This window comes from Phyllobates terribilis, unplaced genomic scaffold, assembly GCF_046119375.1.
Source record: "Phyllobates terribilis strain yellow unplaced genomic scaffold, ASM4611937v1 Scaffold_8__6_contigs__length_399053987, whole genome shotgun sequence".
Taxonomy (NCBI): Eukaryota; Metazoa; Chordata; class Amphibia; order Anura; family Dendrobatidae; genus Phyllobates; species Phyllobates terribilis.
In genome coordinates, this window is record NW_027362768.1 from 134455887 (window position 1) to 134479872 (window position 23986).

A 23986-nucleotide genomic window follows, 5' to 3' on the forward strand; every position below is an offset into this window, starting at 1 on the left:
AACTCTGTTGTTGGGTATCCTGGGACCAGCGGCTCCTTCCCTGTCTTTAATGCTAGGGGCACCCTAACAAGCCCTGTTCCCCAGATTACGTCTAAAAGGTGATGACGCTGAGGCCACGTACCTTGTCTGAGCTCCTGAATCCGCCTCAGTCTGTTCCCTCCCCCCACCCAGGGAAGAGGGGAGTAGTAGTGTATAGAAATACACCAGACTAACAAGGTAATGCAAACAGGGATAAAGGAAAATACCAATCATACAAATATACTCACACAAAACAGAGGAAAACACCGGGGAAAGTGGAGGATGGGGGAAAAAAACAAAGTAGGAGAAGGAGGGGATTAACACAACGAAAACCACACAAAACTTTTAGCTAAATCCATCAAACGACTTCGCAAACAACTCTCCAAACTCTTGAAACCATACAGCATGAAGCTAGCTCTGCCAATTACTGCTTGCCAGAGCCCATAATATGTAGAAGAGGTGAGTGGCTAACAGTGAACAGTTGCAAGCATCAATGCAGGTAAGCTTCCAAGAGCTCTTAGCCAAGCAGATTAACAACTGCACTGCTAAAATAAATCCATTTAATATATGACAGTGAAATGCTTCATATCAGTGCAGGAGTAGGAGGATTCAGACGCGGCGGTCTTCTGGCTCCTCTCTGTCGCGGTAAACACGTGACACTAGCCTTACACACAAACACACACATATTGGTCTCTAAGCTAAAGGAGGAGTGCAATTTTGTTCACAAATGTGACAAGTGCCTTAAGGGGGTTCTTGATTAGAATCTCTTTAAATGCATAGTGCATTGATTTCAAAAGTGAGAAGAGGTAATATTTCAATTATGGCAGCCCTTTACTCTCTCCCTGCTGATGTCAACTGCTGGAGGACATGGGCAGATCCCTAAACAAACATGAATATTTCACCCAAAGAGGGATCTAAGGGATAACATTTCTCCTTGTGGACATTTCTCACCCAGAGAAGAACTTACAAGCTGTTTATCTGTAGAGTCCTGTGATTACAGCAGCCTCGGGTAACAAGTCAAGCAGTGAATGAGACTTCTAACAGGCGGGATGTTGTGTCATTTGAGCTAAAATGCTTGTACATACAGTGATCGGCTGCAGCTTCACTGTACCTGAACTACGGCAGACAATGACAACAGTTTCCTTCCTTTATACAGTGGATATACACCTAAAATATTCCACAGGATTATAATTCTCAAGTGGATACAACCAAACAATATAAAAAGTTGTTTAAACGCATATAGTAAATATAAAGATGACTATTCTATACCTCAGCTGATTTTCAAAACTCATGTGCTACATTAAAGCTTATTTAAAACTTGTATCATGTTCCCATGGTAGCCACAAAACGCCCCCCCCCCCCAAAAAAAAAATGAAAAAAGGTCAGAGAAACCCCCGCATGGTCTGGATCTCAGGTTACAGAGATTTTAATACAGAGGCACATTACATAAGACGTCTATCCCTCCCTATCTCGGCAAGGACATAACTCAGCATTCTCGGCTCAACACACAGATCCGGCGCAGGAGAGAACGGGAGGTAAGTGATTTGCTTCTTACTTCTATAAGTCACAAAGGTGCTCGCTGCAGCTTTAAGAGGTATCTTGTAAGAGCACTATAAACTAACTGCAAGATTTAATCTCAGACCCGGCTTTAACTATAGCCACATGTGCCGAGCTCCTAGAAAGGAGAGCTGGCAGGACCACGAGAAACTTTCAGGAAGAGAATGCAATGAAACCTATGGGTTAAATAATGGATTGTCACATTTCAAGCAACAAAATATATATTCTATACATAAAGTATAGTTTTGGAATGTAAAATTTGTTAATGCAATCATGGGTCCAGGTGACCACTGCAATGGATGAAATATTGCTGTCCAGTTTTCCTATACGATAACACTTAGAAGGAGGCTGCAATTCCTAGAAGGAACCTTCTATACAGATATTTAGAGTTTGAAAATGTGGAGGTTGACAGAGCATCCCCCAATCTACAGGATGCAAAATGAAAAGAGAAGATGAATATTTGCAAAAAACTTTATTGTGCCAGTCCATCATCATCTAGGGTCTTCTTCTGAAGACCACAACTCAACGGTAGAAGTCAAAGGTCCCTTAGCTCTCGTTAGGGTCTTCTCTTGAAGACCACAACGCAGAGGTAGAAGTTAAAGGTCCCCTTAGCTCTCAGTTTTAGAAAGGGTGAACACATAAGTTCACAATGTTACAAAGAGCCAAATAAAGGGATAAACGTGCACCCAAATGGGTCTTTACTTGTCTGCTGTGCTGAAGACTCGAGGATTGCCAGCTGGCTCCATTACCAAAGCCAAAGACACTTAAGGAATCCCTCCTTCCCGACACCAATACTTCAGTGCAAGGATGAACAGAGCACTTTCCACCAGGACTTTACTGGAGTGAGACGAGGCGCGTTTCACTCTCATTCTTGACTTACAGATGGAAAGAAATTAAGCAGGTTTCTGAATTATCTGGATAAAGTCGCCCTCCACTCCCCTTGTCTACGCCGTGCAGGAAGGAGAGGTGAAGCAGATCTCGGCCGGCTCTAAAAAGGTTGGTTTTATACAACCGTCCTCTTGTTATTACAACACTTAAATGTTTAAATGAGGGAAAAGAAAGTTCCTTGAGAACGGGGTATTGGATTTTCTGCGCTCAGGCACATCTGGAAGCAGTTAACCCCTTCCCTGTCAATGCAGGGGCCATAGGAGTTACAAGAGAGTCAGAAGCAAAAACACAGACCTTTAAAAACAATCTAAGACTTTACCAAAACGTATGGTGAATTTAGGCATGAATGTAGTTAGCCATCACCAAGATATCATGGGTCTAAGGTCCCTTAAAACTATCTGACTTTATAGAACTATAAATTCGACAAAATCCATATTGTGGTTAACTTTCCAGATCGGATTTGGATGCTGGATGCAAAGTGCTCATTTACCGCAAAATATCTTGGTTCACTTTAGCCGCCTCCGCAGCTGTTGCGAACCACAAGTCCGTGAATGACATGCTGGCAAGTCCGTGCAGGTCTACACAAGCTGGATCGTTCCACTCTAAATCAATATATGATATACAGGTTTAGCATTATTGGCTCTCAGGCTCAGCTAGATGCAGAAACCTACAGCTTTCTATGTGTTACAGATGTTGTCGGCCCTCCAAGGACAATCATCTCCGTTTGGATATCATTTTTGGGGGGTTCTTGGCTTAGGAAGTTGTGACATAACTACTTCCATGAGATCACTTAGCCTTTCTTCTTTCCACCTTTCAAAACCAATAAATATGAACAAATGCATAAAGAGAACAATCCTCGGAATATGTATCAACATCTGTTGTGCAATAACTCCCTCTGCACCGTAGGAAAGATTACAGATAGTGATTGACAAGAGGCATAAAGAAACCTCATCGGTAAACTCCTCTGATGAATGAAATGTGCTACGAGCTTGGAATTCTTTATAACTGGTCATATAATGTCACAGTTCTATTTATTCCAGTTTTCCCCCTTGTGCACGTTGGTTCCCCATAGTCACACAACATTGAGCTTCTGTTACTGCCAGAGAAAGCAGAGATGGGGCCTCTGCTGCGTCACCAGTCAGTCACGTTGGCATACGACGTCACACAGACTCATTAAAATCTGGCGATGGAAAACCGCCCCTAAAAATTAAAATGATAAAAATGAAAGGGAAAAAAAAAAGTCCTGGGGGTCTAGAATCAATGAGTTGCATCTGCAGTTTTACACTTTGCCTTTGCAATAATGTGCCAAACATAAGGGACAGATGCACCGTGCGTTGAGTCTTATGGAGTTATTATACCCACTAGTCACTTCCAAGGGAAAAAAAAAATAATAAATTGTGCGATATTTCTATATGCAAATTCCCTTTTATCCATACTACCAGCTAAACTGGGCTGGATGAACCTCCTGGCCAAACTGATGAAACTGGTCTCATTGTCCTGAACACCTGGATTTTATGTTTCATGGTCACCACATTAGGACACATTTTCCATTAAAAGTAATATAATAATTGCTAAATTAGACAAGTCATTGCTATACGGACTGTACAGCACTGATGCATATAGTCTGACCTACATTTAACAACGTATTGGAACACTAAAAGGTAGAGATTCACATTCAGATTTTTGCAAAAATTGGAGAAAAATGTTAATCGTTACTGGTCAGCATACACGGTTCATTGTGTGCTACACACCATGAAGGGCACCTATAACCAAGAATATCAAGTGCAGGAGGGGTTAAAATACCAGAATTAATATGTGCAGGTTTTTTTTATAAGACATGACACCGGTATGACTCTTCCTCCCGAATACAAAAGCTCTGCTCCGCCGTCATACAATACCTCCATACAGGGACCGGCTTGTGCAATATGGGAATGATTAAGTCCCTCCTTTTAACGAGTATTGAGGAAAATGAAGGGATTGTCACCAGCTTTTATGCGCCTCTAGTATTTTCCGTAACTGCAGGAATGGAAGTGGGTTAAGAAGTTAGGATAACGGGGGGCTGGCGGAGAAGCCTTGAGCACGATGGCCGAGGGAGATTACAATAGGAACAGATGCTGAACTGGGCTCACATCAAAGAGTCGGGGGCCATAATCGAGCTTCTTCAAGAACGTGCATGCAGAGAGCTGCAAATAAATCAGTTTTACTATGTGCTAACAGTGCAAAGAAACGGGCAGGAAATTACTAACATGTCAAAAATGCACAGAGACTGCGGATCATCCCATACTAAGAAAATGGGAAAAGGACAGCTTCTACATTAGAAAGGGGACACAGACAAAGCCAGTTATAGATCTGACTCCGGGTGCAACGGTAACAACGTTCATTTTTTTAATATTATTTTTCATATTTGACTGCTTTTACTAAATTGCACAAGTAGAGAAGAGAATAGAGGTTACACATAATGGGATACGTGTCATATAGAAGATAGTCAACTTTAGAGGATTGGACCCTTGCGTGTTTTTGTGACGGAATTGGAAATTTGCATCATCCACATAGGAACTACTGACTTGCATGACAAGCAGGACCAGATCATCATTGGTGATAGAGGTGAACATTTCATAGGAGCTCCCAACCAGTACAAAGTAGAGCGCTGCTATTCTTGAGTGTTTGCTATATAGTTAGGGAAATAAGTATTTGATCCCTTGCTATTTTTGTAAGTTTGCCCACTGACAAACACATGAACAGTCTATAATTTTAAGGGTAGATTAATTTTAACTTTGAGGGATAAAATATCCCCCCCCCAAAAAAAAAATCAAGAAAATCACTGTTTAAATTTGATAAAATTTATTTGCGTTTTGCAGTGAGAAATAAGTATTTGATCCTCTACAAACCATTATGAGTTCTGGCACCTACAGACCAGTTAGCCACACCTAATCAACTCGTTACCTGCATTAAAGACAGGTGTCTTACATAATCACCTGTATCAAAGACACCTGTCCACAGACTCCATTAATCAGTCAGACTCTAACCTCTACAACATGGGCAAGACCAAAGAGCTTTCTAAGGAGGTCAGGGACAAGATCATAGACCTGCACAAAGCTGGAATGGGCTACAAAACCATAAGTAAGACGCTGGGTGGGAAGGAGACAACTGTTGGTGCAATAGTAAGAAAATGGAAGAAATACAAAGTGACTGTCAATCGACATCGATCTGGGGCACCATGCAAAATCTCACCTCGAGGGGTATCCTTGATCATGAGGAAGGTGAGAGATCAGCCTAAAACTACACGGGGGGAACTTGTTAATGATCTCAATGCAGCTGGGACCACAGTCCCCAAGAAAACCATTGGTAACACATTACGCCTTAAAGGTTTAAAATCCTGCAGTAACCGCAAGGTCCCCCTGCTCAAGAAGCCACATGTGCAGGCCCGTCTGAAGTTTGCCAATGAACACCTGGATGATTCTGTCAGTTACTGTGAGAAGATGCTGTGGTCAGATGAGACAAAAATTGAATTCTTTGGCATTAACTCAACTCGCCGTGTTTGGAGGAAGAAGGATGAGTACAATCCTAAGAACATTGTCCTAACCGTGAAGCATGGTGGGGGAAACATACTTTGGTGGTGTTTTTCTGCAAAGGGGACATAACGTCTGCACCGTACTGAAGGGAAAATGGATGGGGTTATGTATCGTGAGATTTTGGCCAACAACCTCCTTCCCTCACTAAGAGCATTGAAGATGGGTTGTGGCTGGGTCTTCCAGCAAGAAAATGACCCAAACCATACAGCCAAGGCAACAAAAGAGTGGCTCAAAAAGAAGCACAGAAAGGTCATAGAGTGGCCTAGCCAGTCTCCAGACCTTAATCCCATAGAAAACTTATGGAGGGAGTTGAAGCTCCGAGTTGCCAAGAGACAGCCTCAAAATCTGAATGATTTAGAAATCATCTGCAAAGAGGAGTGGACCAAAATTCCTCCTGACGTGTGCGCAACCCTCATCATCAACTATAAACGTCTGACTGCTGTGCTTGCCAACAAGGGTTTTGCCACCAAGTATTAAGTGTTGTTTGCCAGAGGGATCAAATACTTATTTCTCACTGCAAAATGCAAATAAATGTATCTAATTTATACAATGTGATTTTCTTTATTTATTTTGGATATTCTATCTCTCAATGTTAAAATTAATCTACCCTTAAAATTATAGACTGTTCAGGTCTGTAAGTGGGCAAACTTACAAAAACAGCAAGGGATCAAATACTTATTTCCCCCACTGCACATAGACTGCCTCTCACAAGACCCATCTGTCCTTAACATTAGAAAATAGGATTAAAGGATATTTTTCAGGACCTAACAATTAATAACCTACCCATACGATAGGTCATCACTAAGAGATCGGTGGTTATCAAACACCTGGCAATTCCCACCGATGGGCTGCCGTATGCCTCTCCGTATATCGATTAGTGCTGGGGCAGTTTTCATCCGATTGTAGGGGATACCAGATGCCCGCTGATCTCATATTGATGAAAGATCCTACAGATTGGCCCAATTGTTCGCTTCTGGACAACCCCTAAGGCCTATTCTTCACTATTTCCCGACACGTTGGCACCAGAATAGGGGAGGACTACAGCTATCTAAAATCATGTGGACTATGGAGCGACTAGAAAGTTAGCGTTGTGTCCCTTTGTTCATAAATTGGGTGGCGGATCCAGAGGTCAGACCTGCACTGATCATAAAGTGATGGCAAATCCTAGTAATGTGCAATAAACTTGCAAGCTGAATATTACCCTTTTAAGCCTAATATTGTAGAATAAAACCCAAATCTCTGCCATGTAGATGCTTGCCTTGTGCAGCGCGTACAACAGCACAATGAAACGGATTGTTATTTTTATAGCAGACCACCTTCTTGGACGGCTATAGCTGCAGAGCGCAGTCCTGTTTGTGGAAGAACCTGGGAACGGATGACTTAATACTCAATAGTATTTGGGCAGGAGAAGACGCTGGCACGGCGGAGGGCGCAGGCTGCCCACCCATGTCCATGGTTAGAATGCCGGCCAAACACCACAAGCAATTAGTGCTACAGGAATCAGAAGCGATCACAATGCAGAGCTGGAGCACAGGGAAGTCACACAGATGTTTGCAACTATGAAAAAAAAATAAAAAAAATCAAGACCCTTGTGTTTCCTGCCAAGAGGATTTCTTAAAATGTTATTCCTCAAAACGGGAAAATCTAAATTCTCTATATATTGATGTGCATAAGAAAAACCTCTGAGCTTGTATCTGACCACTAGTGTCCGAAAAAAGTGAGGGTATTTTTACAGGAGACGTGGAAAAGACAGGAAGAAAAAAAACTTAGGAAAGCACAGGATGACTGACAGGCTCTAGACCGACCGTCAGTGCAACAGAAACAAAAACCTGATCTTGGCAGCATCAGACGTGGCCATGTAACCACATCCAGACTGATATCCGAGAATTAAATATTGTTCTGTACAATCAAAGTCAATTCACTCGAGTTAATTATCAAACACATCCGTTAAATCAGTTGTGTAACTTAGGCCGGGCTTCTGTGCCACAGTATGCAGCTGTAATCGCGCCAATATGCGGTGCCCAACGGCCATATGATTTTTCGGGTAAAATTCTGGTCCGAGGGCATTGCTTCTGCCACGGCGTGCAAATTATGCATGGTAGAGGGGCTAAATAAAGTGGCCAGATCTGTCAACTTTGGCACGACAGCCTAAGGTGTATGGAGGTACCCGTCTATTAATGGCCCAGCGAGTAAGTTTATGGGGGGCATTGGGAAGAATAGCTGTCAGCCCAACTAACATTCAGCCGGAATATGTATAATACTCACCAGACCCAGGTGATTTTTTCTTTTTGCTCCAGTCTTGTCACATCCGGAATGGTTGGCTCAATGAGATATTTGGAAATGCCACCGTGTGTCAAGATGGGACTTAGGAAACATTGGCATGAAAGCTGCAGGGATTGGTGAGTATTACTTTTTTTTTTTTTTTTACTGGTCTGATCAGGGTTATCCCCTGAATAACCTTGTTAAGAAGAGGTAGCAGATGAAATTAAGTAAAACAATACTATACAATCAGACTACAAAGAGGGTTTATTTGTAATCGGTAATCATGGAGAAACATAGGTTTGCCTAGGTGCTGTATACACAGATCAATCCCCCCCCCCCCCCAACTGCACATATGGACATACAGGTCTTTAAAATGTAAATTCATTGGCACCTTTATATCTTCTATCTGTTGCTGCATTCTTGAGGTATAAGTGTTTCCATTCATATGTACATGAGGTGTTAAGTGCTCTGAGTATGACGGAGCACTTGCTGAGTCGCTGCCTTCTGAAGTTGTTTCCTTGCCCAACACCAGCATCTTTCACTTGATTGATAGCTCGCTGTGTGTGTGTGACATCTGGTGCCAGGTTGGGAAATTAGACAACCAGCTATAAAGCTAAAGAGGCCGGTGCTGGGTGGAGAAACAACCTCTTTAAAGTGCTTTGATACGCCCAGAGCACTTAACCACTCATATGCATATGATGAAAACACAAATCATTCCAGAATGCAACAACAGATAGAAGATATACAAATGTCAATGAATTTACATATGCTCAGGGTTGATCCTACTGACCGATTCTTTTTAATCAAGAAGTGAGTAATAAAAATATTATTCACAAATTTACATTACTAATGGCTTTTTCTTTACCCCTAAATAACAGAGCTTTTTATGGGGACTTCTACTTAGTATTCGGACAACTTTAGGAAGCAAACTGAAGTTATCCCTGGTGGTAGAAGCCTGTAACATGAAATATGTAACATGAAATTGTAAAACGTAACTGCAAAACCGTCCTCAACTACAAAATTCTCTAGAGTTTTTATAAGTAATAAACTTTAACAGCAGATCGTAAATTTTGCTTGGAGGAATTCTAGTGAAAACTCCAACATTACACAATCGAAAGTGGGGTTTACTGCGGCCAAAATAAGTAACTTTTACCTTGTTTTCTGTTTTAGTTGTTTGGATAAAAATTTCGCTCCAAGGTAAGATGGAAAAAACCTTCTGGACCTTAGGGGTGTTGCTGATATCTCTGGTACCTTGTGGTTACGGCATGAACGTTGACTTACAAAGTCGGAAAACATCTTCGAAGAGAGTTACACGTTCTGTGGACAGTACAGATGGCAACGACGGTAAAAGGTGTGGTTACACCTTCATGGTCCCCCAGCAGAGAATCACCGGACCTATATGTGTCAACACCAAAGGGCCTGGTCCAAACAAGGACCAGGTGACAAGAATGGATTTGGAAAACCTCAAAGACGCTTTGGTTAAGCAAAGGCGAGAGATGGAACTGTTACAAGTGGTGGTAGACGTGGACGGAAATATTATTAACGAGGTGAAGTTATTGAGGAAGGAGAGTCGCAATATGAACTCTCGGGTAACGCAGCTCTACATGCAGCTCCTACACGAGATCATTCGGAAGAGGGATAACTCTCTTGAAATATCCCATCTGGAGAACAAAATCCTTAATGTAACGGCGGAGATGCTTAAGGCAGCCACGCGCTACAAAGAGTTGGAAAGCAGATACGCCTCGATGGTGGATCTGGTCAATAACCAGTCAGCTGTTATCTCCTTGCTGGAAGAAGAGTGCATGAGGGTTTTTTCCAGAAGGGAACCCCATGGCTCACCACCATTGGTACAAGTGGTTCCTCAACACATCCCAAATAGCCAGCAGTACACCCCTGGATTAGGAGGCAGTAATGAGATCCAGAGAGACACAGGATACCCCAAGGTCAGAGATAGCAGACAGCCGCCACAGGCACCAGCACCCACCTCCAGCCCCTTCCGGGTACCGCTAGTCACTGTCATCAATGAAGGTAAGCAAATTTTTGCCCACGGTTCCACCCCGCCAATAAGTTCATATTATAAGTGATAAATGTTTCAATTAGGGATGAGCGAGCATGCTCGGATATGGAGTTAGAGCATGCTCGGGTTAGGATAGAGGAGCCAGCGTGCTAGAAGCAGAAGCAGTGTAAAGATACATGGGGCCGCGGCTAACCGAGCATTTGACTCGGGCACGCCGGCTCCTCTATCCGAACAAGAGCATGCTTGGATAACTCCATAACCGAGCATGCTCGCTCTTCTCTAGTTTCAATGTAACAAGACTTCTTTATCCACAATAAGTGTCTAAAAACTATTGCAGTACATATTACAAAGACCATGAGCAAAACTTAGAGAGCACCAAGCATAGGAAAGGGAAAAGGGAGAGAGCTCACAGGTGAATAAAGCGGTCCTTCGTTGAGAATGATATCGCACAAAGACGCCGTGGTTCGTGTCGGGCAAATGCACTGGAACAAAAGAGATGTCCAGCGATACTTATATTTTATTTCATCTTCCTTTATTAATTCCTTTAAAATAATCCTGAGGAGGACAAACTACACCAACACACTTCAGCTCGATCGACGCGTTTCGACTATTAAGTCTCAGTCATGACCATGATTAAGAGCTACTAAAGTCGAAACGCGTCGATCGAGCTGAAGTGTGTTGGTGTGGTTTGTCCTCCTCAAGATTATTTTAAAGGAATCAATAAAGTAAGATACTTATAATTTAATTCATCACTGGATAATCTTTTTTCCTGAGAATTTAGAGAGCACAGAACACCACATTAACCCAAGGATATGGACATCCTGCTTTGGATTACCTTCGAGAAGGGAATAAAGTTTAAGGAAAAATATCCAGCCGGGATTTTGCTTCAAATCTGTGGCATCATCCACATGGATCAAATGTATTTTTGTTGCTGTATCGCAAAAGGGTGAAACCCATCAGTGAAAACCAAAAAGCATAAAATTTACATGCTGCAGATTAAAACTCTGCATCGAAGGTCAGTTCCCACTGCCACCTGATGAACGGTCTTCATCCGCAGTTGTACTTTTTAATACATTTTTCATGTCAATAAAAAAAATACTATACAGCAGATTAAGTGCAATCTATAGGATTTGCGTTTACGTCATACATCTCTAATCCCAATGGAGCATCGCCTGACATTGAGAATTCTTATTTTTTACGTTTACGCGATTTCCACAGTTAGTAAATTCACACACGATGGTTGTACTATAAAAAATTGTACATTTACAAAATAAAAAATCCCCAGCATAGAAAGTGGCAAAATCTGCTGTGAAAATCAGGGAAAAAACAAAAAAATTAGCCCACGGAAAGAATCCGTAAAATGTCACTCACTTGCCTGGTACTGTAATCCATTGTGGATTTTAAAAAGGTTTTCCGGCTTAACTTTTCTGCATCATTGTGCCTTTGTTCAGAGTAATAATCAGCTGGTGCCCAGCCTTCTCAGGTGCAGTCCGCTGCTGTACCGGTCATTGTTTACTGTTGCACAGGTGATGACGCGCCAACACCGCTGCAGCCAATCAGCAGCTCGTACCTTTCACATCGCAGAGCAGCTGAGCTAAGTGATGTGCTGCAGCGACGTTGATGTGACGTCTGACCTGCAGCCGGTACATATTCACTGGAGATGCAATGCTGCTGGTGGGAGAGTTCCAGATGATTTTACCATTTTTAATAAAGGAACCTCGACGGCGTGGAGAAAGGTGAAGCTGGAAATTGTCCACCTTTTGGGACAATTTTTTTATTTTACTTAAAATGTGTGCACTTCAGGCCAAAAATAATTTTTGCAAAAATGATCATTAGCTCCAAACACTTTTTTTCTTTTGCAAAGTGTCAAAGTAAAGTGACAAATCCACAAAGCACCATAATTGTTGCTGAAGTTGACCCCATAGCAATAACATACTATAAAATTGTACAAACTGATTGAAAAAAAATACAAAAAAATAAACAAAAAAACCCCGAAAAAAAACAAAACAGAACAAATGGCTACAATAACTACAATAAAAAAAGAGAGAAAAAAAAAGTCAGTTTTGACAGGTATAATAAACCTTCCCGCACTGAAAACATTTGAAGATTTGACGACGCTGAGGCCGGAGCTTTTCTGCAGAATATTCGGTTGCGTTGCATGCTGTATCCAGTCCAATGAAAACAACTAGAGAATGATAAATCCTGGTAAAGCAGGAAATTGGTCTCTCAAAGTTTCTCTACGGTGGAAAATATTTCTAAGAAAATATTTACAAAACGTCTTTTTTCTGGCGTACATTTATTATCAGAGACATTCCTAATACCCCACAATACAACAAATATATGCACCTGTAAGGAAAAGGGAGGTTCACATGACCTTTACAAAGTTAAAATATGTGCAGTAGCACTTAAAGGGGGCATCCAGTAATTAAAAAAGAGGTTATACTTCCTATATGGTTGCATGCCCACTATGCGTTTTTCAAGCGTTTTTGCCGCGGAATTTCCACAGCGAAAATGCTTGAAAAACCACCTGGTAATACGTGCCTCATGGTCCCCAATGATAATCTGCATGTGCTGTGCACATGCCGCGGAGATTTCAGCTGTGGATCATCATTGCAGAAAAATCTGCAGCATGTCCATTATTTTTGCAGAAGCGCGGAGTAATTGCCGCCATTAACTTGCATTGAATCGCTTAATATCCGCATGACTACATGTGCACATGCAGATAATAAGTGATTCAATGTGCGGATGGTACCCGGGTCTGGAGAAGAGGAGACATATCCAGACTCGGGTACCATAGTACCTGTAAAAAAAGAACTTAAAATAAAAAAATATACATTATACTTACCTTCTGATGGCCCCTGGTCTTCTGTCTGGTTTGTCCTGGCTCCCCAGTGGCGTAAAAGGACCTTTCATGCCGTAATTTAGTCATGTTGGCAGTCGCGTGAGCTGTCATGACTAAATGACGTCATGGAAGGTCCTTTTACACCACCGCGAGCCGCCGGGGAGCCAGGACACACAAGAGAGAAGACCGCGGGCCCTCAGAAGGCGAGTATCTTTTTTTTAACACTTACTTGGTCACACTATATAAATCCATGGATTTATATAGTGTGACCAAGCTGTCAAGCACTTTTCCAAGTGATGCTAAAATCGCCTGGAAAAGTGCTTGTCAAGCGTTTTTGCATGCGGGTTGTCAAACGCTTCTACCTGGCAGGAAAAATTCATGTAAAATCCACATGCGTATTTCCTGCCAGGGAGATGCAGAAAAAAATCAGCAGCATTTCTGCATCGTGGGCACATAGCCTTAAGCACATTTCAGGATATATATTTTTTCATACATTATAAAGAAATATCAGCTGCAGTAATTTCTACCTTTCTCCCCTGAAGAAATATTACAACTGATTGCCAGGAACTTGCGGCAATCCTGATCTCAGAATAAGAACTCACATGCAAGGGAAAGTGAAGCTCAGACTAAATGAAGAATATGGAGCTTGTGTACGACATTCAGATAATACATGCAAAGCAAAATCATTAAAATGTGGCGCTGCTTTGTGTATTAAAAGGGTTTGTCCCCAGTGCCCAAAAACTGGATGCTTCCAAAAGTTATATTTTATTTTTATGGAAAAAAGTTGCAAAAGAATATAAATATATATTACAATATATAGTTTTAACAAATTTGTAAACACTATTTTGAATCTGGGCAGGATCGCTGGAATGGGGTGTTATCTCCTAATCCTGGCCAGCTTCAGCGCAGTGCTTACAAGTTATAGCAGCAGTGGTGGTCGGGTCTCTTAGGCAACGAGCTGTAAACAAAAAAAATGGAAATCTCAAGAATAGCTTGCAATATACTGCTTATTAAAATTTGCAAAGTGCTTTTTTTTTTTTACAAGAACTATCCAACAATATCCATCTATGAAGATAAGAATATTCCTTTAAGGAGGGTATGTGCACACATTAAAGAGGTTTGTCCACTATTCAGACAACCCCTTCTGAATCCCTATGTTTGCCCCAAGTAAAAGAATAACACAACGGTGACTGCCGTTTCAGGGGTGCCGGCACTGGCTCTCCTGGGGATCGCATAGCATTATGTCACGGGATCAATGAGGCCAATCAGCGCTGGCTTCACTCCTCTCCTACAGACGTAATTAACATATGGAGGAAACGAGAGAGCAACCACAGCTCTCACTTCCTCCCAATGTCTTGATTTGTCCAAAAGAGGGGAGTGAAGCCAGTGCAGGCCGCAGGGATCCCGTGACATAATGCTATGCGATCCCCAGGTAAGCCAGTGCAAGCACCAGAGGTGAGTACAGGTCAAACAGCCATCTAACACGGCCAACGATCGCATCATAATGCTCAGACTTGCTGTTGGCTCTCCTGACCAGTGTGACAGCTGCATAGAAATACATGCGGTCACGCTCAGGCCAGGAGAGCTGCCGGCCAGTCCGAGCATTGTGATGTGATCGTTGTCCGTGTTATAAGGCTGTCTGACTGCACCCTAAATATTATTTTACTGGGGAAACACATTAGGGATTCAGAAGGGAGCGTCTGAGTAGTGGAAAATCTAAATACATGCTGCAGACATTTCACAGCAAAAATGTATCATGTGGCAGGAAAACCGCTGCATTAAAAAAATTCGATTTTTGCAAATGGGTTAAAAACGCTGCAAAAATGCTGAAAGATTTGACATGCTGCATATTTGAAACTGCTTTGAATCTGCAATGAAAAGAAACAAAATGTGCTTATAAGCAAAACATGGGACAGAAATGCTGCGAGAACTCGTGTGAATATCCCCCAACATTGCACATTTGGCTGCTACAGTGAACCTGGCCTGATGGTTAAGTGCACAAAGATACAATCCTTATAGTTTTAGGAATGATTCTCCCCATCCATAAACAGCTATGCAACGATGTCACATTCTTCCAAATGAACATGTCCTAGTAAGGCAGTCTGGGACGTGTCTGAGTCTCTCCAGCACATTCGGGAGGATTATGTAGCCTGCATGTCAGTAGCACAGCATGGCTTTGTTGTGAAGGAGCTGGACACAGAAGCCGGCCGACAGGAAGCAGCAGTTTAGTAGGATGCAGTTTCAGCTGCGGCAGTTTAACAACATGTCACCCAGATTACAGCCAGATGTGGCCGAACGTCCTCTCTATAAAGCCTGGGAATCGAGAGGAGCACAACAAACGTCTCCCATCTAGGATTGGACTGTATCAAATTAAAAAAAAAAAGAAAAAAAAGACAGGAAAGTGGGGCAACTAAATTTAGCGCCGTCCCTGCATGGTGTCCTGCCATCAGGAAATGGAGTTTGGACGTGAACATAGTGGTGACATCTGAAAAGCATAAAGAAGTGAGAGTAGCGGCTGCTCCGGCGGCTGGCCTCAGACCAGGCACTTGGCAAAATGAGCAGGAATATTTAATTCACACCAACAGTCTGTGGATCCTACAGACTAAAAATTGGCCGGTCTTATCCTGCAATAGCAGCAATCACACAAAATGGCTCGAATCTGGTATTAGAGATGAGTGGATGGATGCGTGCGACTCCGGTGCAGCGTCCGGATCAGGGGTACCAGGTGGCTAGACGGGAGACCGGCAAATCTCTTACCTTCTAAGCTGCGTGCTGTGTTTTTTTTTTTTTTTTTTTAGGAAATACTGACACTTTGACCGAAACCCAACAGACCCCATTATAGCAAAGATGGGCAGTTTCAGACAAGCCACCCATGGCCTTCAAGCGACCAGAGCTCTGTGAGCGCAGAACAGTAGTAAATATGATCGTTCTGTTCCCAAGGAATATCATGGCTCTCGGCAGCACAGGACAATGTGCTGTAGACCAGGATGATTTTAACGTCAGCATCAATGATACCATCCCTTGATGAATGAGCATTTTGTTTATTCGTCTGTTTGCCCATAATCAGCTAATGAACGCGTATTCCTTATAGTCTCTGCAAAATGTCTTTAAGATGAAGCAGAACAACAGAAGTAATTAGCGCAGACGTATCAGAGCCTTAAGGCGAAGGAGGTAATGTACACACAGATTCAATGTATGTGTCAGGAACGTTACAGAGAAATCCAGATGTAGGGAACAGAGCACACAATAGAGCGATACCCTCGGGAGAAGGGCAAGTGCTTGGTTAACATTCACCTGGTGAAGCTGTGATAGGCAAGAAGAAAAACAGCTGCTGCTGCTCCGAGGCAGGTGGGTAAATCCTCCAGGAGATATTGGATCCAGTTGGATGAAACACGAGGTGGGCTGGAAGAAATCCATTCTTAAACAATGATGAAAACTTTTTATTTATTCACAACACGTTTCAACACCATTCCAGCCTATCAAGTGAAAACATTTATTTTCTTCACTTGATAAAGAAGTTGAAACGAGTTATGAATAATAAAAAAAAACCTTATCATTGTTGAAGAATCGATTTACTCCAGCAGCGCAGCCCACCTCAAGTGTTTCATCCAACTAGATCCAGGAACATTCCCAGTGCATACTTCTACAGGTCGCAATCCCTCAATGGTGGCCAAAGTGTCCGTCAGACCGGATATTCTTCACTATATAGAAAAGAGCAGGCGACTGCTTTCCTATTCAAAAGGCATCCTGCACAGGATATAAATATACGGTATATATTTTTGGGATGCCTATGGGGTGATGTACTCGGTAAGCATACAGTGGCATACGTCAGGTCCATTCATAATGAAATCCTTCCAACACCCACATCCGACAGAAGGCTTGATCTCTGATTCATATGCACCGATAAGTATATTGAAAAATTGTTTCCAGGGTAGACTTATTAGTTGCGCCTGGTTTTTAAGATCTCTGCTACGGGAATAAAATCTGCCCTGGTCGTGGCTGGTTACAGGACAGTTATCTAATCTGCGTGCCCTGTAATGAAAAGTGCCCCGTCCGTTTCCATAACATGGTCCATGACAGATTTTTAGATTATCCGCTGAAAGTAAAAAAATTAAAAATAAAGATTTCTTTTGAATGACTGGAAGCAGAGATCTTGAATACATGGCGCACAGACCAAAAGGAAAAAAAATCTGAAAAAAAAAAAAAAAAAAAAAAACACAAAAAAACCAAAACCTTTCCATTGTCTAAAAGTGCAATCTAATAAAAGTGTGACTGATAAATCCTAGCTGCAAATCCTCCCCTTAATTAGTACCTAATAATCACCCCCACAGTGCAACAGGATGCCAGAGGGGGTATAATGGCTTCCAAACATCCGGCTAAAACCGATAGGATCTGCCAGAAACGGCGTAAAGTGTGGGTGGCTTCAGATTTGCAGATCTGCTCCACGGTCATCTCTTCTCTACCGGGAAGCATGTACGATAACAAATAACTGCACGTAATCGATACCACATGCTGCTGGCCGACCCCCTACCCCACCCCCCATAATAAATAGGAAACGTCCTTATTCTGTAATGTGCCGTGAATTAATCTCCGCAGCGTTCCCAAGCTGGTGATTTTCCATAAATCCCGTACTTTACTAATTAATCTTTGGAAAAGATCCACAAGTAATTTGAAACATTTTAAAGATTAGCGCTATTGTTTCCCCTTCAGTAAAATGTCATTTACAAATAAAGGAACAATTCCAACAGCGGGCAAGACATGACAAAACGAACGAAAAAAAAAATAAGCTTTATCCCCAGGAATGAAGTATGCCACGTCTAGATGAAGAAAGTCATCCTGGGGATCCTGAGGGGCCTCGCAGAAAGTCAGCTCAACAAAGAGTACAACGTCTTCCTAACAAACAAAAGTCTATGTTTTCCTCGTGATGGAGCACGGTGTAACCGTCATGCTGCAGGAACCCGCTCCGTCAAACAACAAATTAAACATTTCAGCTTCCAATACATCAACCGCAAACTATGCTCGCCCCGGGGAGGGCTGAGCGCGGCGGCCAGGTATGATCGGCTATTCTAAGAAGCACAGGGAATTTTATACTTAATATGGATACGATTTACAAATTCTGCATCAATTCTGAGTCTTAAATGGGTTTGGAAAATCTCTACTAGATACAAGTATCCCTTGTAAATAAGCAGATCATTGGGAATCCTGCCGTTCGGCCCCCTGTAATCTGTCGGGAGACATAGCAGAAAATGTTCCAATTCCATTCAAAGGGAAAATTAAAGCGGATCTGTCACCAGTTTCCACATTACAACCTGTATAAATTATTAAATAAATCTTAGGGCCCTGTATACATTAGATAAAAGCCGTCTGAAGCAATTTCAACACGATCGGCCTACCATTTGATGTGTTTGGGGGCCTGCCGACTTTATCCCAATAGATGAAGTCAGAGGAGAGTAGGATCAAGCATTTGAAATGTCAATGGCCGATCCTTTTGATCGACAGGGAGATGAGCAGCTGCCAGAGGAATCTGGCAGCGGCTCACTCTTAAATCACACAGGAGCATTCAGCAGAGTCAAGCTTTCCTGTGTATGGGGGAGTCCGGGAAATAACAGTCGGTCGAAAAAGTTGTTCGGCCGACAGCCATCTAATGTGCACGGCCGGCTTTTGACCTGATAAGGCTGGTGTACATACTTTGATTTCATCAGGATTATATAGTCATTGTGACGCGAGTTAAGACAGGAAGACTTTCAAAAACAAAATTATGAGATGGATTTTCACAGTACATACACCAGCTTCATCAGGTCTATGAGGTTCATTTACTGATGAATTCAATTTTATCAGAAAATCTGGGAACGGGTATCCCAGCTAAGACATATTGGCATGTCCACAGGATGTCCCATTTCTGGGGCTTGCAATGCAACAATGGAGCTGGGGGGTCAGTCATGGAGAAGTGGCAGCGCATCCCTCTAATAACAGATCTAGAAATAATTTTTATTTTTTTTCCTACCCTCTCTGGTTTCTTTTTCTATCTTATTGGTAACCTACATGCTATAAGAATGAGGGCATTATGTGATACATTGACTCTTCTTTACCAGGTCCATTCAGGGACTGCAAACACGCAAAAGACTCCGGGTTCTCCAGCAGTGGAATTTACTTGATAAAACCCAAAAATGCCAACAGTCACATGCAGCTGTGGTGCGAGAACAGCCTGGATCCCGGTGGGTGGGCGGTCATACAGAGGCGGACTGACGGATCAGCTAACTTTTTCAGAAATTGGGAAACGTACAAGGTGAGGATATTTTGATATCTGTACAAATTCTGGGCACAGCGGCTGTAATGGGACAGTTGTTATTTAATATTGATTATTTACACATTAGTGCAACTTAGAGAGAAAAAAAATAAAAATCAGTCCTGTGGCTTCCTCTTCGTTCTATTTGTCAACTAAAATGGGACCCATGATGCCAACAGATGAGTATAATGAATGAGAGGCGGATTCATGCATTTATTTTTTTTCTGTTTCCAGCACCTCTGCAGATTTATGCATCTCCACAGTAAGACAAAAGCAAGCAATATCTAGGCGGATTCTTTAGATGTTAGAACAAAACAGTACTTGTTCTCCCGAGTAAAAGGACTGATTTTTAATAATTTTGTAAAGGAAAAATACACTTTCTTTATTGCTGCAGGACCAGATATATATTGTATAAATTGATTCAATTCTATGTTAGGCAGAAGTAGGTGCAGACAAAAAGAGCATGACTGCAGGATCAGACTACATACTGCTCATCTGTAGTCTGTTGCCTGGGAGATGCGCAAGTCTGTATAGTTGCTGCAAACATAAAATGAGAATACATTGTTGCAAACGTGTATATTAAAAGGAAAAAAACAACAAAAGAAAGGGTGACGATTGAGATAACCTTTTTAAAAAAGTAATACGTATAAAAGGTAAAGTAGAATAAAACTGATGAGAAGCAGCACTACTCCTGAGTCTTCAACAAAATCTCCTAAAAACACAAAGATGGCCAAAACACGTGGTCAGGAAAAATGGTTAAATCAATGTGAAAATAAGAATACATGAAGGACTCGTATATGTCTTGAAATGTTAAAGCGCCCCAATCCAAAGCAAGAGTAAGAGCATGGACGTTCTGCTCTCACCCCACACTAGTTAAAACTGCTTTTCATACACATACCAGTCTGATTTGCGGGAAATATCCAGACTCATGGTCTATAACTAGCCGTCCACTCACTCAGGGTGGGTGGTTTCTCTTCATCAGCATTCTGCCAGTACTATAAGCACTGAAACTTCATTGATTTCCCAACATTCAGTGCAAGTGCCTCACCCAATGACCATTATGCCTTCATGCAGTAGTCAAGACAGGAGAGCTGGAGTAAGGAGACAAAGCTCCAACCCCACTCCCTGTACAGCGCCATAGCCACGCCCCCACCTGCCGATACAGAACCAAAGCCACGCCCACCTCCCGAGACAGCGCCAAAGCCACGCCCCAACCTCCCGGTACAGCGCCAAAGCCACTCCACCTCCCGGTACAGCGCCAAAGCTACAACCCCACTTACAGTAATCTGTCTATGAAGCAAACCTAGTGACCATCACTTTGGTGTCATTTTACAGACTAAAATTTTTTTTTTTTTGGTAACCAAAAAAAAAAAAAAAAGTAAGTAGTAATTTTGTTAGCCATTGCATTGTCCATCAGATGGTTTGCAGTTTTTGGAAACACGAATAACCGTTTAAGAATCTAGGTGGGATAATAGTATCACAATGATGATTTTTTTTACGGTATGCCACTCAAAACGCACAGGACTTAACTTAAATGTTCTCTATACAGAAAGGTTTTGGAAACATTGATTCAGAGTACTGGCTGGGGCTCGAAAACATCTATCAACTAACAAACCAAGATAACTATAAGCTGCTGATTGAACTAGAAGACTGGAACAATAAAAAAGTCTATGCAGAATACAGCAGCTTCCGGCTGGAGCCAGATACGGATTTCTACAGGTTAAGACTGGGAACGTATCAAGGGAACGCTGGCGATTCCATGGTCTGGCACAATGGCAAGCAGTTTACCACACTGGACCGGGACAGAGACACATATTCAGGTGAGACATAAATTGAAGTTTTACAAGTCACAATAGAAAAATACCTAAAGATGAAAAGAAAAATGCACTAAAAAAATGCCCTTTGTTTCTAGGTAACTGTGCACACTTCCATAAAGGAGGATGGTGGTACAACGCCTGCGCACATGCCAATCTCAACGGAGTGTGGTACAGAGGAGGTATGTACCGGAGTAAGCACCAGGATGGCATCTACTGGGCAGAATACAGGGGCGGCTCGTACTCTCTCAAAAAGGTACAAATGTTGATCAGACCAATAGAGTGAAGGACAATGATGGAAGGTGCTCGGTTTCACTAATGGCTCCGGTCATGAAGACTTCACGATTCTGTTGAGGATGTTTTATTCAGTTTCATCCATAAACTGTAGCTAAAGAAAATGCCAATATGAGGAACGCTGGACATCCCTCAATTTACAGGTTACTATATTTCTGGTTAAATATTTTATTGGATTTATGTAAGGACATAACAGATACGACACGGCTTCTAGAGCTCCGTCCGCTATGGGCTGGGAGTGAGAACGCCTGCATAATAATGTACGAGGAGAGGTACAACATATCCATATCCGGCACGCGGCCATGCAATGTGGGAATATTAGGATATTTAATGCTCAGCCAGACTTCAGGAACTGACAAATCGATGATTTCACCGTGATGTCCTGCAGGACTTACCAGGGCAAAAATAAAAACGATGGACAGCCGAGGCCTGAAAAATGGAATTAATCCGATCTGTGTCGCAGCATACAGATGACGTAATGTGTAAAATATAAATTATCCTGCTTGCTTTTCTTATGACTTGTGCTTTTTTTTGTGCTTTTTGATGTAAATTTGCAGTTTTGCTCTTGATACCTGGCCACACACATCCGACAGAGGTTGGTCAAAGTCGACCATTTTGGAAAAGGCCACATGTGGACAGTCGGACCACCCCAAGACATTTGCATCTTGGATTTCACCAGGCCAAAATTTTTGTTCGCTCAGGAAATAAACTTCTTCCAGGAGCGTGCGTCAGTGGGTTATCCCCCTTCATTGAAATAAACATGGATGACCCAGGCTTGCTCATCTAAATGTAGAAAACAGGTGATTTTTATATACTTTTTTTACGATGGTATGAGCAGCATAAGGCTAGGTGCATACACAGGCTATTAAGCTTCAAAAACGGACCAAAATCCAAGGAAACCTTTTGGGGAGTTTTCATTTGCTTTAGAGTTTTACAAGTTTTTATTTTCCCTTTAGTGTTGGTAGTTTTTTCATCGGACGGTCCTATTTTGGAAAGGTTTTCTCCGTGATATGCTTCAAAGTACAACAGGTGTTTTGTTTTTCAAGACCTCTTCAGGGGGAGAAAAAAAAGCTCCAAAACTCCTCATATGAACAGCAAAGTGGATTTGCAATAGAAAATACGCTAGGAGTTTTCATAGAGTTTTTAAGAAGGATTTTAGAGAGGAACTAATAAACAAAAAACCCTCAGTGTTAATATAGCTAAGGGTCGTTTTATACAGTCAGATTCCTGCCCATAAGGCGCTCTGAATGAAGTTTGCTCAGTTATGACTCCCATCTTTATACAGGCTAACAATTGGGACAGAGTCTTCTTATGAATACTAATTTGGCTAACTTAGTCCGTGTCAAATGGGTCTTAAAAGGGAATTTATGGGAAAAATTACCTGAGAGCAGTGAGCCTATGGATTCTTTACTGTAAGTGCAGTGAGCCTACGGATTCTTTACTGTAAGTGCAGGGAGATTATGGATCTGTCTGCCACGATTGTAATGGTTGATTCACTAAAAGTTCAATAAAGGTTTGGTGTCCATATTGAAAAATAGAATATTACAGGTTATGGGCAAGAGTTAGATTATTCCTGACAGTCTTGTCGTGGACACATAGGTCACGTCTTAATGTCACCACATAATCAATAGATGCAGGGTGGAACGATAATCTTCATGCCACAATCTAGCTCTAGTCCTGACCTCAATGATCATCACTTGGTGCCGGAGCCAATTATGTCCTTAGTGACCGGGCCAAATTTTACAATTCTGACCAGTGTCACTTTATGAGGTAATTACTCTGGAACGCTTTAAAGGATCTCACTGATTCTTAGATTGATGAAGTACAATATGTCACGAGAAAAACAGTGGTAAAATTTCTTCGATATGACTTGCGTTTATTTGTGGGGGAAAATAAGGGAAATTTGGCGAAAATGTTGAAACTGTTGCAATTTTCAAGCTTTGAATTCTTATGCCCTTAAATCTGAGAGATATGTCACACAAAATAGTTAATAAATAACATTTCCCACATGTCTACTTTACATCAGCACAATTTTTGCAACTAATTTTTTTTTTTTTTGTTAGGCGTTATAAGGGTTAAAAGTTGACCAGCGATTTTTTGGTTCACCATTCTCAACACCTCCCAAAAAACAGTAAAAATTCCACATGCACCCAAAATGGTACAAATAAGGCTAGGGCTACATGATGACGTTCTCTCGGTGCTGCTGCCATACAAGCTCCATGCAAGTGAACGGGGCAGCATTGCGACACCTACACTACCATGACAAGCAACTCACAACATATCAGACTGTTGGATTTCTGGTGACTGACTGTCGTCTCAGCGTATTTGTCGCATTGCCACCCCATTCATTTATATAGCGATGCAATGTAAAATAATAAAAAAAAAAACTATACACGTTTGCTATTGCTGTAATTATAATGACTGGGAACCACGCTA

At 41.9% G+C, this 23986-nt stretch overlaps 2 protein-coding genes across 7 annotated transcripts in view; one reads left to right on the forward strand and one right to left on the reverse strand.

The window, feature by feature from the left end:
* Positions 1-23986, reverse strand: part of RALGPS2 (Ral GEF with PH domain and SH3 binding motif 2) — a 145100-nt gene that overhangs the window by 33485 nt on the left and 87629 nt on the right. The window lies entirely within an intron of this gene.
* ANGPTL1 (angiopoietin like 1) lies at positions 1431-22068 on the forward strand. Of its 2 annotated transcripts, none has more exons than XM_073643336.1 (5): positions 1431-1553; positions 9468-10325; positions 19249-19442; positions 20992-21262; positions 21355-22068. In XM_073643336.1, exons 2-5 carry the CDS (start codon positions 9500-9502, stop codon positions 21540-21542), a joined length of 1479 nt encoding a protein of 492 aa, XP_073499437.1. In that variant the 5' UTR covers positions 1431-1553; positions 9468-9499; the 3' UTR covers positions 21543-22068. The 2 variants fall into 2 exon arrangements, with proteins under 2 accessions (XP_073499437.1, XP_073499436.1); XM_073643335.1 differs by lacking the exon at positions 1431-1553 and adding an exon at positions 2347-2571.